The 14980-nt window shown below is 47.4% G+C and overlaps 1 protein-coding gene across 1 annotated transcript; it reads left to right on the top strand.

The window, feature by feature from the left end:
- The first annotated feature begins 880 nt into the window (after positions 1–880).
- On the top strand, positions 881–7033 carry MED21 (mediator complex subunit 21). Its single transcript, XM_084765003.1, has 4 exons — positions 881–969; positions 4579–4693; positions 5715–5815; positions 6565–7033. The coding sequence occupies exons 1-4, from the start codon at positions 928–930 to the stop codon at positions 6739–6741; spliced, it is 435 nt and encodes a 144-aa protein (XP_084621129.1). The 5' UTR covers positions 881–927; the 3' UTR covers positions 6742–7033.
- Positions 7034–14980: the final 7947 nt, after the last annotated feature.

Below are 14980 nucleotides of genomic sequence, written 5' to 3'. Positions count from 1 at the left end.
TATCCTGGGCTAACAGAAATAACCTTTCCGCCTTGACTCTTAAACTGTCAATAGGTCCCAATTCTAAATCTAAATTCTGAAGCCGATTTTCTTAAGGCCGGGCCTCCTAACTTGCCTGTTTTCCCTGGAACCTCTCTTCTGATCACAGAGTCCTTCCTTTTCTCTGAATAAGTCTCTTCCTCACAGCCACATAAAATATGTTAGTTCCCTGTGCTGACAACCTACCTCTTACCGTCAAATGTCCTTCTCCTTCCTTTTCACCTTTACCTGTCATTTGCTCCTCAGCACAGCGCTGTTTAAGGCTTGCTTTCCCCCCTTATCCTAACCCCTAGGCAGAATTCCAGTGCGGGGAGCACCTCCTGCCCTAAACTAACAAGACACCCTCTTTTACCATTTTGACATCCTGGCGAATGTTAATCTTTTGGATGTTAATGTTGGAACCACACGTGTTTGTGAATGGCTTGCTGTGTGTGCCATGTTTTGTGGTCTACCTGGAAAGTAAAAGTAAAAGAGAGCACGTATTCCAGATAATGAAAACGAAACAAAACAAAAAAAAACTCCTCACAAACAAAACAGCTTCCAGGCCAGCCAGGACTACACAGTGTCGCTGCTTGAAACCAAGACTGGCGAGAGGGAGCGCCACGCCTCGGCGATCCGTCCAGCGTGGACGCGGACCCGCCCTAGACCCCCTCCCCCCGACCCCCTAACCCTGCGTGCCCCCCCCCCGCCCCCGCACTCCGCTCGGTCTCCCCAGCACGCCCCGGGCCCCGCCCCACGGACCTCAGTGGCTGATTAGCCCCGCCCCGGGCAGCGTGTCCCTTGGCCCCGCCCCTCGGGAAGGAGCCCTGTGATTGGCCCAGGCTTGCCATAAACGGCCCAATCGCGCCCGAGCGGGGAGCTTTGGCGTCACTTCGCGTGCGCGGCAACATGGCGGATCGGCTCACGCAGCTGCAGGATGCGGTGAACTCGGTGAGGCTTTCCTTCTAGTCGTCTGCTTTTCTTTCCTGACGGGAAGAGAGGGAGGAGGGACGAGGCTCCGCCGCCGCGGGAAGCAGAGTGAGGACGCCGCGGAGGGCGCGCTCGGCAGGCCGGGGCTCACGGAGACGGCGGGGCGGGGTCTGATGAGACCACAGGCCTGTTCCGAGCGGGGGCGGGGGGGAGACCCGGGGACCCGGAGGCCCGTCCCGAAGGGGAGACCCGGAGGCCCGTCCCGAGGGGGGGACCCGGAGGCCCGTCCCGAGGGGGGGACCCGGAGGCCCGTCCCGAGGGGGGGACCCGGAGGCCCTTCCTGAGTGGGTATCGGCTGGTCTCTGCTGGGCGGGGTGGCTGTAGGTGCGCGGCCAGGTAGCCGGGAACGCGTGTGCTCAGGTCCCAGGGGCGCTTCTGGAACCTTCTTCCTCGGGCGGGACAGGCCTAAGCACTTTTGTGTGTTTAGTCCTCCCGTTTCAAGTGTAACATGCCAAGCGGATCCCACCTGTGATCTCCGCACTCAGGAGGCTGAGGCAGGAGGATTGCTGCGAGCTCCGGGCCATCCTGAGCTCTAGTGTGATAGCCCATCTCAGAGAATAAAACGCGAGCGACCACAATAAAGTGTTCGGTGTCCGAGTGTTTGCAGGTTGGTGCAGGAGTGGCCGGGATGCGAGCTTGGCTCGGCTTCTCTAGGCCATAACCCTGCATCTCTGCGGCTCTGGCACCAGTCACTGGAGAGTAACAGCTGCTAGAGCCTTGATCCCAGTTCCTGGTTTCTTCTTGTCTAAGTTCACTTTAGGATCGTCCCTAAAAGGCGACGATCAGTTTTTGTTTTTTTTTAAGTGAGTGTACACAAGGGGGAATTGTTTTGTTTTGACTCCTCTCACTCTGTAGCCCTGGCTAACCTGGAACGCGCTGTGGAGACCAGGTTGTCAGTTAAAACAAAAACCAACTTGGGAATCATAATACCTACAGCAACAAAAGCTCCCGGAGACTGCTGGCTTTGCCGACTTTGCCCCTTCTGGCTGTTAGTTCTTGCTTACTATACGTGAATGGGAAGTACACCGGAGCCAGAAAGTAGTGAGCCGGCGTGGTGACACACACCTTTAATCCCAGCACTCGGGAGGCAGAGGCAGGCAGAGCCCCTGAGTTTGAGGCCAGCCGTAAAGTGAATTCTAGTACAGTCAGGGCTGTGTAAAGAGGCCCTGCCTCATGCTGGTGGTGGTGGCACACACTATTAATCCCAGCTCTGAGGAGGCAGAGGCAGGCGGATCGCTGTGAGTTTGAGGCTGCAGAGTGAATTCCTGGACAGCCAGGGCTATGTAGAGGCTGTACCTCAAACAGAAGTAAAAAGTACTTATGCCTATTTGCGTTAGCAGTGCATCAGTTTTCCATGGTGGTGCCGAGCTGGTTGTAGTTTGATGTTCTAGGGAAAGTGCATACAGAGTGTGTGCCTGCTGGGGAAACAAAACAAAGACCTAGTCCCCTGGCCAGGGTTTTCCTTACAGGGGTTGTAACTTGGCTTCTTGGTAATACGTTACTTTGAGATTGTGAGTCTACTTGTGGGAATAAATCAGTTTTTAAGTTGAGGGGCTATCCCTTAAATGTTGATGAATTCACCGAGGTAAATTCTGGTTTGCAAAGATTCCCTGGGCCGCCAGCCAACCTCTTCCAAGAAAATACTCCTTTGAGGTTTTACAAATGTTAACCGTGTTGTGTGGGACCTTATCTCAGAACAGTGTGCATATTAATGAAGGCCCTGTAGGTAGGATGGTGAGGATACAGTATGGTCCTGACTCATCTTAGGAGTGCTGATGATTTAGCTAGCATGGCTCCTACTGTGTCTATAGGCAACGTGTTTACAAAGAGCTACTCCTCCAGGAGCCTAAAATGATGTCATAAACTCAAGAGACAGATGATGTAAGCCACACATGGCTAGGGAGCTGGAGAGAATGGTGTTCAGCTGGTGAGGGCTGAGTATATGCATACCGAAGCTCTGTCATGTTCATAGATAATGGTTATGGCCAGCCTGGTCTACAGAACAAATTCCAGGACAGCCAGGGCTACACACAAAAACCCTGTCTCAAGAAACAAAAGTACTTACTTTGCTTGGAGTAAGTTTTGGCATATATATCTCAATACTTAACAAAAAAAGAAAGATTATTCTGTTTATTTTTTGTTTTATTGAGATTGGGTTTTGTGTTGTCCTCAAAACACAGCTCTGAGGATATCCTTGAAATTCTCATCCTCCTGCTTCCAAGCGCTGGGATTATAGGTGTGTACTAACTACCATGTGCTGTTTAAGCAGTGCTGTGGGTGAGACCCAGGGCTTCATGTATGTTATGAAACACCTGACCAACTGAACACTGTGTGTGTGTGTGTGTGTGTGTGTGTGTGTGTGTGTGTGTGTGTGTGTATGTGCGCGCACGCGCCTAACCCTAACCCTGTGCACCATGTGGGCGCCTGGTACCCATAGAGGCCAGAAGAGAATATCAAGTTAAGGGTATGAGCTGCCATGTGGGTCCTAGGAATTAAGCCCAGATCCTCTGCAAAAGCAGCCAGCGCTCTTCCCTCTTAGCGTCTGTTTGCCTATTGCAATCTATGCATCTGGTGGGATGGGGATCTGGCATTATTTGTGAGCAGCTTCTCTGGGGAGCTCAGTCTCCACAGCCACAAAGAGGGAAAAAAAAATCCTTTACAGCTCAGTCTTCAGCTTTCTCTGTCAAATCATCATCATCATCATCATCTTTCTTTTAAGATTTATTCGTATATTTTATGCCTGCATGTGTACCTGCACCAGATCTCAATGTAGATGGTTGTGAGCCACCATGTGGTTGCTGGGAATTGAACTCAGGACCTCTGGAAGAGCAGACAGTGCTCTTAGCCTCTGAGCCATCGCTCCAGCCCCATTCTTCTTGTTTATTCATTCTTGCTTCCTTTCCTCCTCATCTTCTTTCTTCTCCCTTCCTCCTTTTCTTCCTTTCCTCTTTTTTTTCTTTTCCTCAAGACAGGGTTTCTCTGTATCCCTGGCTGTCCTGGAAATCTCTCTGTAGACCAGGCTGGCCTCTAACTCAGAGATCCACCTGCCTCTGCCTCCTGAGTACTGGGATTAAAGGCAAATGCCACCACCACCTGGCTTTCATGTATCTTGGTTTTTCAAGACAGGGTTTCTCTGTGTAGCCTTGGCTGTCCTGGACTCGCTTTGTAGACCAGGCTGAACCTAACTCACAGCGATCCGCCTGTGTCTGCCTCCCCAGTGCTGGGATTAAAGGCGCGTGCGCGTGCGCCACCACACCCGGCCCTTGTATCAGTTCTTTAGGCTGGATTGATACCAAGTTTAATTTTATCTAACTGATACCAAACTTAGTTCCTTTGTATGATTACACCATTGAATCCAAACTAGATCTAAATAGACACCTGGAAGAGTGCGTGTTTAGCTGCACAGAGTCGGTCATTGTCAGTAGGACTGGCTCACTTTATCTAAAAACATTCCTTTGCCTGAGGAGTTTGCTTAGAGATCATCATTATCAAGAAGTTGTTGCCATTTCTCACAAAATCCTTAGCACTGACAACTCTTTGTAACGCTGCCGTGTTTTCCCTTTGCTTCAGCTTGCAGACCAGTTTTGCAACGCCATTGGAGTGTTGCAGCAGTGCGGCCCTCCCGCCTCTTTCAGTAACATTCAGACAGCAGTTAGTAAAGACCAGCCAGCCAATCCGACGGAAGGTGAGGCCTGCTTGGCTTGACTGACGTTTCTTCTACAGTTTATAGCTTCTTTGTAAATAACTGTGGTGTATATGTGGGTGTGCCTGCCACTAGGCGCGCACTCAAGAGGTTAAATAACTGTGGTATATATGTGGGTGTGCCTGCCACATGGCACGCACTCAAGAGGTTGAAGGTTCTGGAGCTGTTCTCTCCTTCCATCATATGGGTTCTGGGGAATCAAACTCAGGTCCTTAGACTTGGTAGCAAGTGCCCTTTATCTGCAGAGCTATCTCAGTGGCCCAGGAAAGACTTTGTCAGCTCAGTTCCTATGCCTCATGATTCTCTTGTGTCCAATAGAGATTGTTACTCTCTTAGAGGAAAGCTTGTATGAATTGAGCTGGAATTTACTTGTATGACCTTAATAAGAAAAACAGGGCCTAGAGAGATGGCTCAAAGGTTAAGAGCACTGACTGCTCTTCCAGAGGTCGTGAGTTCAATTCCCAGCAACTGCATGGTGGCTCACAACCATCTATAATGTGATCTAATGCCCTCTTCTGGCCTACATGCAGGCAGAGCACTGTATAAATAATAAATAAAAAACCATTTTTTTAAAGAAAAGCGGCAGTGGTGGGGGGAGGGCGGCTCATGCCTCTAATCCCAGCACTTGGGAGGCAGAGACAGATGAATCTCTGTGAGTTTTTAAGGCCAGGTTGGTCCACATAGTGAGTTCCAGAACAGCCAAGGCTGCACAGAGAAACCCTGACTCTAAAAACCAAAAAAAAGTGTGTAGGGGGGAGTATATCATTTATGATTCTTTTGCTGAAGTTAGCAAAATGTTGTCCTAGTAAATAAAGTGACGTTGCACTAATTCTGAATTTGAATCGATATTACATATATAACTAGTATTGCTGATGTGCTAAAGCTGCCTTCACCGTTAGGATTGTGGTACAGGAAGTGAGCTGAGCTTTCCTAGCTTTACTGATGTTATAATTTGCTTATGTTAATGTAAGACTCTGATAACTTAACTTAATGTTTCCTTCAGAGTATGCCCAGCTTTTTGCAGCACTGATTGCACGAACAGCAAAAGATATTGATGTTTTGATAGATTCTTTACCCAGCGAAGAGTCCACAGCTGCTTTACAGGTAAAGACTTTTCTTTTGATAATATTTCCAGTAGTAGAGACCGTTGATTTAAAGGAGGCTATAACATTCAATTCAGTATTATGGTGGAGTTTTTATGTTGTTGTTTTAGTTTTTTGAAACAGGACATCTCTGTGTAGCCTTGGCTACCCTGGACTCGCTTTGAAGACCAGTCTGGCCTTGAACACACAGAGATTCTCCTGCCCCTGCCTCCCTGAGTGCTGGGATTAAAGTCGTGCGCCACCACACCCAGCTATACAGTTTGGTTCTTTTCATGTGAAATCCGGGGTTTCGCCCCTGGGCAAACTGTACCTCTGAGCTGAACCCAGCCTTACCTGGGAGGTTTGCTGACTGAACTTGCACCGCCTCAAGATGGTGCTGGTGGTTATCCAGTTTTGACTTAAAAGACAAGATTAGGTGTGTTCAAGGTGGTGTCAGCATTGAGCAATTTCATCCTCGGCAGAAGCAGCCTACCTCACACCCCTTTATCTAACTAGCAAAGAATGGGTGAACAGTGGCATTCTGAGCATGGAGCCAAGCAGTGTGCAAGCAGGCATGCGCGCGCACACGCGCACACACACAGATACGTGCACGCGCATGCACGTGTGTATACTGATTAGTCTTCTAATAACTCATACAGAGAAAAAATTAAGTTGCTGTTTAGATTATCTGCTACTTAAGACAAAACCCAACACTGTGCTTTATTTTTGTCTGCGTCGCCTCTGACATGTTAACCTCCGTGTCCTGTACAGGCCGCCAGCTTATATAAGCTGGAAGAGGAGAACCATGAAGCTGCCACGTGCCTGGAGGACGTTGTCTACCGGGGAGACATGCTTCTGGAAAAGATCCAAAGTGCACTTGCTGACATCGCACAGTCACAGCTCAAGACCAGGAGTGTCACCCACAGCCATCCCCTCGTAGACTCGTAGCATCAGCAGGCGGCACGTGACTGAGAAGAGACTGTGTGGGTGGCCCGGAGGGTGCTGCATCAGATAGGCATGGAAGCCCACCAGCGGCTGCAGAGCGCCGTCGGCTATGACCATGTTACCTTGCAGCTAGTTTTGTTTTCCGTTTCACTCTTGATAAGTGAAAATCTGTAAATTGGAGTTGAATCATTTTGAAACATCGAGATGCCATCATGTCTTACCTGGCTACATACTGCACTAATGTTCATGATATAAGTAAAAAGATATACAATAAAGCTCTCTGTTGTTTTGTGTATGTGGCTTTTGTTCTTTTTTTGTGCAGAGTGGAAATGGAACCCAGACCAGGTCAATCTTGTGCTTGCTAGGTAAGCACTTTGCCACCAGGCCACACCTCCCCCAGGTCTGACCTGTACTGTCACTGTAGCCCTCCAGAGGTCAGAACAACCTTAAAGGCAGCGGTGTGGGCCTTCTCAGTTCAGATGTGTGTCCTGCCTCTTCAAAGGTGGCACCATAACATTTGTACTTTGAGCAGAAGTTTTTGAGAGTATTTTAAGAAACATATAGAGCAGATAGGAAAAGTAGACCGCCAGCCATCTGTGGAAAGCTGTCTTCTTCCAGCATGTCGGATATTAGCTTCTTTTTACTTTTGCTTCGACAAAGACATCTTTACTGTCCTGGGAATTCCAAGGATACTGTGAGAGTTTCTCACCCTGAACCATGTTGAAATAGTTTTAACCTACTTTCCCCACATTCTTAATTTACATGTATTCATAGTGAGGTCTGTCTCGTGACTTGATTCTTTCACATTTCCTGTGCCTGGAAGTTCTTGTTACTAGGCTTGTTCATGTCATATGTTTTGCTTGCACTGTATGTGTGCAGTGTGTGCATGCTCTCTGCCCTCAGGTCAGAAGAGGAACGAGTTGCCGATGTTTGTGCACCAAAGTGTGGGATCTCTGCAGGAGCAGCAAGCGCTCTCACTCTTGCCTCCGAACCGCGTCTCCAGCCCTTTTCTGATCTTACCAAGTTAACCTTTGTTGTAGTTCGAGCAGTGTGCTTGCACTGTGCATCAGTGTTTCTATGCACATACATGCTGTGTGTCAGTACACATATCCGTAACTCGGTAACACTATGCATCGATAGGTGTGTATGCACACATGCTGTGTGTCAGTACACACATCTGTCACTCAGTAACACTATGCATCAATAGGTGTGTATGCACACGCAGGCTGGGTGCCAGTGCACACATCCTTCACTCCACAGTGCTCTCCAGCTTCCTTGAGCTTGCTGTTGACATTGCATGTGCCGCTGGGCTGCCCATCCAGCTTCTGGACCTCGCCGCTGTCTGCTGTTGTGCAGTCTGAGGTTCTGAAGAGCCCACAAGAAAAATAGAGCATTTCTGACAATCCTTTCCTTCAGAATTAGCCCAAGTTACAAAAGTTATAACAACTTACTGGTTAAGCATAGAAACATTGAATGTTTGGTTTTCTTTTTGTTGTTGTTATAACACTTTGTGACAGTCATTTATTATTAAATCTTAAAACCCATCAATAGAATATTCTTGTTTGTGGGGTTCCGTCATTGTCTCCCATTGCTCTGCCTCCCCCACCACTCAGTTGAATCTAAGCCATTTCACAGTGAACATCTTTTACTACCATTCCTGACAATAGCCATTAGGGTCTTGAAGATTATTTTTTTTATAATGATTTTTATTTGTTTGTTTATTTTGGTTTTTTAAGACAGGGTGTCTCTGTGTAGCGTTGGCTGTCCTGGACTCACTTTGTAGACCAGGCTGGCCTTGAGCTCACAGTGATCCACCTGCCTCTGCCTCCCAAGTGCTGGGATTAAAGGTGTGTGCCACCACGCCCGGCTGAATTTTATGTGTTTGCCTTCATACATGTCTGTGTGCCTGGTGCCCCCAGAGAGCAGAAAAGGTCATCAGATGAACTGGAGTTACAGATGGTCGTGAGCCACCATGTAGGTTCTGGAAGCTGAGACCAGGTCCTCTGCAACAGCAGCCAGGGCTCCCAGCTGCTCAGCCATCACTCGTCCTTACAATCATGCTTTCTAAGAGCCTCTAAATAAGAGTGGATCCTTTCAGAGGATATAGGGATAAATTGGACATAATTAACTCATGTCTCTATCTCTTGGAGTCTGGCATGCCATTCTGTGTGTACTAAGAATATTCTGGCATCTTCCTTTCACTAACATCAACCTTCTGACTAGATACTTTTAAAAAAATAAGCCAAGTAATTGTGTATGAGAAGTCCTTCCTCCCCCCCTCCCCCCCGCCCACCCCAGACAGGGTTTCTCTGTGTAGCCTTGACTGTCCTGGACTCACTTTGTAGACCAGGCTGGCCTCAAACTCACAAAGATCCACCTGCCTCTGCTTCCCCAGTGCTGGGATTAAAGGCGTGCACCACCACTGCCTCACTTCCTCAGACATCTTGACAGGAAAACTAAGCAGTAGTACAAAGCAGGGTGGGCCCAGACCACATCCAATTCACACAGCAAGCCTAGGCTGTGCATGAACTCAAGAGCTCCCGTCCTACCATTTTGAATTGTACCAAAATTACTAATAAGGTAGGTGCCCATGCCGCTCCCGTCCAGCAGGAAAGACACCAACACCGGGAACTCTTCTTGCAGCAGTTTTTATTCAGAATCCTGGAGTGACCCTGGGAAAAGCTCCCACAGAACCTTTTATAGTGTGCCTGTCCTATCAGAAACTGCCACGTCGCCACTCCTGGTTGGTGCATTCAGATCACACCACCTCACGCCATGCCTTGTCAGATCACACCACCTGACGCCATGACTTGTTTGAATCAGGCCACCTCACGCCATGCCTTCAGGCATGCGCATAAGGGGCTTGCTCACTGCGCATAAGGATTACTCACTGTGCATGCACAAAAAGGGGCGCACTGCACATGCACAACGGTTTACTCACTGCGCATGTGCAAAAGGGGGCATATTGCGCCGGGGAAGCAGCAGGGGGCGCTGCTATCTGTGGCTCTCCACAGGTAGGTTCAAAGGAATATAGCCATGAAAATGAGACCTACAGGGCTGGAGAGGTGGATCAGCAGATAAGAGCACTGTCTGCTGTTCCAGAGGTCCTGAGTTCAATCCCCAGCAACGACATGCTGGCTGACAACCATCTGTACTGGAGTCTGATGCCCTCTTCTAGCATACAGGTGTGCATGCAGATGGGGCACCCATACGCAAATAAAATCTAAAAAAGAAAGAAAGAAAAAAGAAATTAGAAGAATGAGTGATTTAGCCAGGCGTGGTGGTGCACGCCTTTAATCCCAGCACTAGGGAGGCAGAGGCAGGCGGATCGCTGTGAGTTCGAGGCCAGCCTGGTCTACAAAGCGAGTCCAGGACAGCCCAGGCTACACAGAGAAACTCTGTCTCAAAAAAAAAAAAGAATGATTTGTTCAAGGAATTGGCGCACACAAAACTCAAGAGCTGGAAGGAGCAAAAGGAACAAGACAGAAAATTAACGTCATCCTAAAGGAGTGTGCAGGCACGGGAGAGATCATGACGATGTGAGGAACTGACGTGCAGCACCAAACAGCGTGTAGGGAAAGCTTGGGAAGAATCTTGTAAAAGCTGTTGCCCCTTAGGACTTGCTGCCTGGGTAGAAACCGCTAGATCCCCATGCTGTCTGCTCACGGGATGCCTGCACTTCAGCAACCGGAACCCATAGCATCTTACAGCTCGGCATCGTAGAATTCCTTTCATCAGCCAGCTCTAACCTTGATGACATTAAATGTATGCAAAACTGCACCAGGCTTGGTGGCGCACACCTTTAATCCCAGCACTCCGGAGGCAGAGGCAGGAGGATCGCTGTGAGTTCGAGGCCAGCCTGGGCTACATAGTGAGTTTCAGGACAGCCAAGGCTACCTAGGGACACTAGCCATCTCAAAAAGGAATAAGCAAAAATACCCTCCACCCCTCAAAAAAAATGACCTAGATAATCTCCCTTGGAAAGTCAGAGCTCTTTAAACTATCTTGACGCCATGCTGATCTGACAGATTGTCACTTGTTCTCCTGTAGTTGACAATCAGAACAGGATCCTTCACCCACATGCAAACCTCTATCCTGGGTGCCCTTGCCTTAGGCAACGCCTGTTCCGTCATCCTGGGGTCAGCTTTCTTCATATCTGTGCAAACAGAACCTCGGAGCCCACTCCTCACCTCAGAGGACAGCTCACCCCACTCTCCTCGTGCCCCTCAGTCCTTGCTTCTGTTTGGGATCACGTCCCTCCCCTGTTGCTGTGTGATTAGTAAGTAGAACAGGCCTGACACAACAGCAGCCAGCCCTCTGTTTCTGCGATCAAGTCATAAAAGGAATTCGAGATTAACCAAGGTCCACCAACAAGCATGTGTTATTAATAGGGCAAAGCTAACCATCACGGCACAAATGATTAATTATTCCTATTGCTTAAAGCTGTGCGGGCACTCCGAGTTATTCAAGGCCTTAAGTATTGCATAAAAAGCAGTGCACCAACCTTCCTTTTGAATAGAAACAACAAAGGAAACATTAGCAGATTAACCCTGAGTGTCCTGGACTCATTTTGTAGACCAGGTTGGCCTCGAACTCAGTGATCCACCTGCCTCTGCCTCCCGAGCGCTGGGATTAAAGGCGTGCGCCACCACGCCAGGCTACCTTCAGGAATTTCAAGAGGAGCAGCCAGAGGAGGAAGGGTCTCGGGAAGAGCTTTTAGGGTCCTGATAACATGTCAGAACCTCGCAGGGAAACGGAGCCTAGACAATGACGGGCCAGTGATGGGCAAGACCACACCGTTACCAGGCCGCTTGGTTACTGCCCTCATTTCAACCTAAACCTCCTGCCAGCACCTTGGGAAGACGGAGTTGAGGGGTACGGGCCACTGGTCCTCACTATTTGAACAAAGAGTCTTTCTCTGCATTTCACTGTTGTTTGTTTAATTGGTGTGTTGGGGATGCATGGGCCCCAGCTCAGGCTCTCAGAACCCGGGCTCTAACTCAGGACAGTGAGAATTCAATAGAAATAGTGGAACTCGGAGCTTAATGAAATAAGATAACTGTGCTCAGCTAGGACAGCACTTAAGCCAAAATGTTGCACTTGCCCTCTTTTTTACACTGGGAAAGAAGCTTAATCACAGGCTTCCTACTGAGTTAAAGGGAAGAAAGGAAATAAGAAAGTAACAGCAGAGACAGAAAACAACCAGATGACAGAGAAAATAGTCACACCCCAACACTAGAATTTAAAGGCATAAAATGAGCAGGCAAGTTTGACCTCAGGAAAAGAAGTGCCATACATAAACAATACTAAGCAACAGGTCAAAGTCCGGTGCTCACATTAAAACATTGAGAACACTTGAAGTTAAAGGCGTATGGTAATAAATCTGAAAATGTTGACAACGAGGGCAATCATAGGAAAAATAATTTAGCAAGTGGGCCCAAACAGATACATACATAATGCATCTTTAGGATGTAAGAAAGTTAAACAATAATTAAAACTTACCCACAAATAATGCACCAAGCTAGAGTTTTGGTAAGTTTCACTGTGCATTTAATTGGTCTTTGGGGCTGGAGAGATGGCTCAGCACCTAAGATCATGTGTTGCTCTCGCAGTACAGCTGAGTCCAATTCCCAGCACCAGCACCTGGCAGCTCAGAGTCACCTGTAACTCCAGCCCTAGGAGAGCAACAGCCTTCTTCAGACTCTAGAAACCTGGATTCACATACACACACTTAAAAATAAAATAAACCTAGCTACACACAATGGCGCACACCTTTAATCTCACAGCCAGGAAGGCAGAGGCAGGCAAATATCTGTGACCAGCCTGCTCTATATTGTGAGTTTCCAGGCCAGCCAGGGACACATACTGAGATCATGTCTCAAAACAAATAAATAAAAACTAGTATTAATTTTTTTTTGTTTTGTTTTCCAGGCTTTGTGGTGGACACCTGTAATTCCAGCAGTGGGGAGGCAGATGCAGATGGATCTCTGTGAGTTCAAGGACAGCTGAGTGCAGGACAGCCAGTACTACACAGAGAAACCCAGTCTTAAATAAACAAAAACAAGGGCTGGAGAGATGGCTCAGAGGTTAAGAGCACTGACCGCTCCGCTGCTCTTCCAAAGGTCCTGAGTTCAGTTCCCAGCAACCACATGGTGGCTCACAACCATCTGTAATATGATCTAACCTCCTGTTCTGGCCTGAAGGCATGCATACAGGCAGAGCACTGTATACACAATAAATAAATAATACATAATAAATAAATGAATAAAAAATCTTAAAAAACAAAACAAAAATAAGAAACAAGCAAACAAACAAACAAAAAAATGTGGTCTTTGAATTCCAGTTTTGCACAAGATATAGGAAAAACCAATTGTCAAGATTTGGTAGTGGTGGTCCAAAAATAAAAATTACAACCTACTTCAGTAATAAACATGAAATATCAGCAGATCAAATTCACTGGCAGTTAGACAACTGAATGCTCACTCTGACCTATGTTTAATCTCAGGGATGAATGCATGGTAGTTTTACTTTTAGAAAATAAGTAATTTCTTTTTTTTTTTTTTTTGCCAATTGAGTTATTCATTTTTAAAAAACTAGTATTGGACGATCACTTGGAAATGTAATCATATATTTTGCAATTAACAGACTCTTTGGTCCAGTTATAAATGTGACAACGTAGCTTGACACACTAAGAGAGAAAATGAGAATCAGACAGCAATTCATACTGATGCAGGACAAGCATTTTAAAAATTCTATGTATGAAAAAAAAACCTAGTAAGGAGAAACAGGACGTATTTTAATCTATACGGTGTAGGACTAGATAGGTGGCTCAGTGGTAAAGAGCACTGGCTGCCCTTCCAAAGGTCCTGAGTTCAATTCCCAGCAAGCACATGGTGGCTCACAGCCATCTGTAACTGTCGTCCCATGAGATTCAGAGCCCTCCTCTGCTGTAGAGATACACATGCAGACAAAACGCCCTTACACATACATTACGTAAGTAAGTAAAATTAAAAATAAACTATAAAGTGTGTTTAACCATAGCACATTGTCATACTGCCCGTGACCCACATCTGCTTCTCTTTGTGCCTGCACAAAACAAGTTAAAATTGTAGTTTGTTTTTATTTATGTATTTGGTTTTTTGAGACAGAGTTTCTCTGTGTAGCCTTGACTGTCCTGGACTCGATTTGTAGACCAGGCTGGCCTTGAACTCAGTGATCCACCTGCCTCTGCCTCCCGAGTGCTGGGATTAAAGGCGTGCGCCACCACACCTGGTTGTAATTTTTTTTAATGAAGCAAAAGTTATTTAAAGCTAACAGAAGGAGCCTGTTGTGCACCTGAGAACCCATTTGATAAAGCAGTAAAAATGCACGGAACCTGGACTCGTGCCCGCATGTCCTTGGTACTGTGTGGGACCAGTCATGAAGTGTGCATCCACGGAACACTGCTGCCGCACGTGAGGAGAGACGGGTCCCACCATGCAGGACTGTGTATCAGTGAGTGACACGGGCTGGCTCCCTGTCATTAGGTAACTTCACACAAGCAAGGCAACGGATCCTGCCCCCCACCCCCACCCTGCGCCCCCGAGGAAGAGGATTATTTATTTGTTGCTAACAATAAAATGTTCACTTTCAAGTGAAATTAGAGTGTTTGAAGACGCGTATTCTCTCTATGAGTGTGACAAGTTTCCTTATACCCAGGGATGTTGCTGATCTACAGCCAGCAGCACTAGCAAGCACAGTGGAAATGTTGTTTAAAACTCTGGCCATGGTGGAGTGCACCTGTCATCCCAGCACTGGGGCACAGAAGCAGCTGTGTTGTGTGGGGAGACCGGAGATCCAGCACAGGCTGGCCTATGGTGTGAGGCTGCGTTCGTGCCAGAGAAGCTGCTATCTGCCACTCAAATCCTCCTCCTGGGCAAGCGTGGTGGTGCACGCCTTTAATCCCAGTACTCGGGAGGCAGGGGGAGGAGGACTGCTGCAAATCTGAGGCCAGCCTGCTCTAACAAAGCAAGCGTAGGTTCAGCCTGGGCTATATAACATGCCCAGACTGAAGAAAATCGCATATTTCTCCCTAAGGCGGTTATTAAGATTTTCTTCATATACATCAACCAAAGCATGATAACTGACCCAAAGCAGAAAAAGACACCACAATTTAGTACAGACAAAATCTCTCTAACCTCAAAAATTATTTATTTGTATGCGTGGAAAACAAAGTGTATGTATTACACTGTATACTATAGGA

This window comes from Acomys minous, assembly GCF_964271855.1.
Source record: "Acomys minous genome assembly, chromosome: 17".
In the NCBI taxonomy this organism is placed as follows: Eukaryota; Metazoa; Chordata; class Mammalia; order Rodentia; family Muridae; genus Acomys; species Acomys minous.
Note: the sequence above shows the minus strand (reverse complement) of the source record. Positions and strands in the feature narration are given on the sequence as shown.

Bases quoted from the DNA above. Each gene is read 5' to 3' on its own strand.
- MED21 (XM_084765003.1), top strand. From the start codon at position 928: ATGGCGGATCGGCTCACGCAGCTGCAGGATGCGGTGAACTCG. The intron at 4,694-5,714 runs GTGAGGCCTGCT...TGTTTCCTTCAG, and splicing joins GCCAGCCAATCCGACGGAAG to AGTATGCCCAGCTTTTTGCA. The intron at 5,816-6,564 runs GTAAAGACTTTT...TGTCCTGTACAG, and splicing joins AGTCCACAGCTGCTTTACAG to GCCGCCAGCTTATATAAGCT.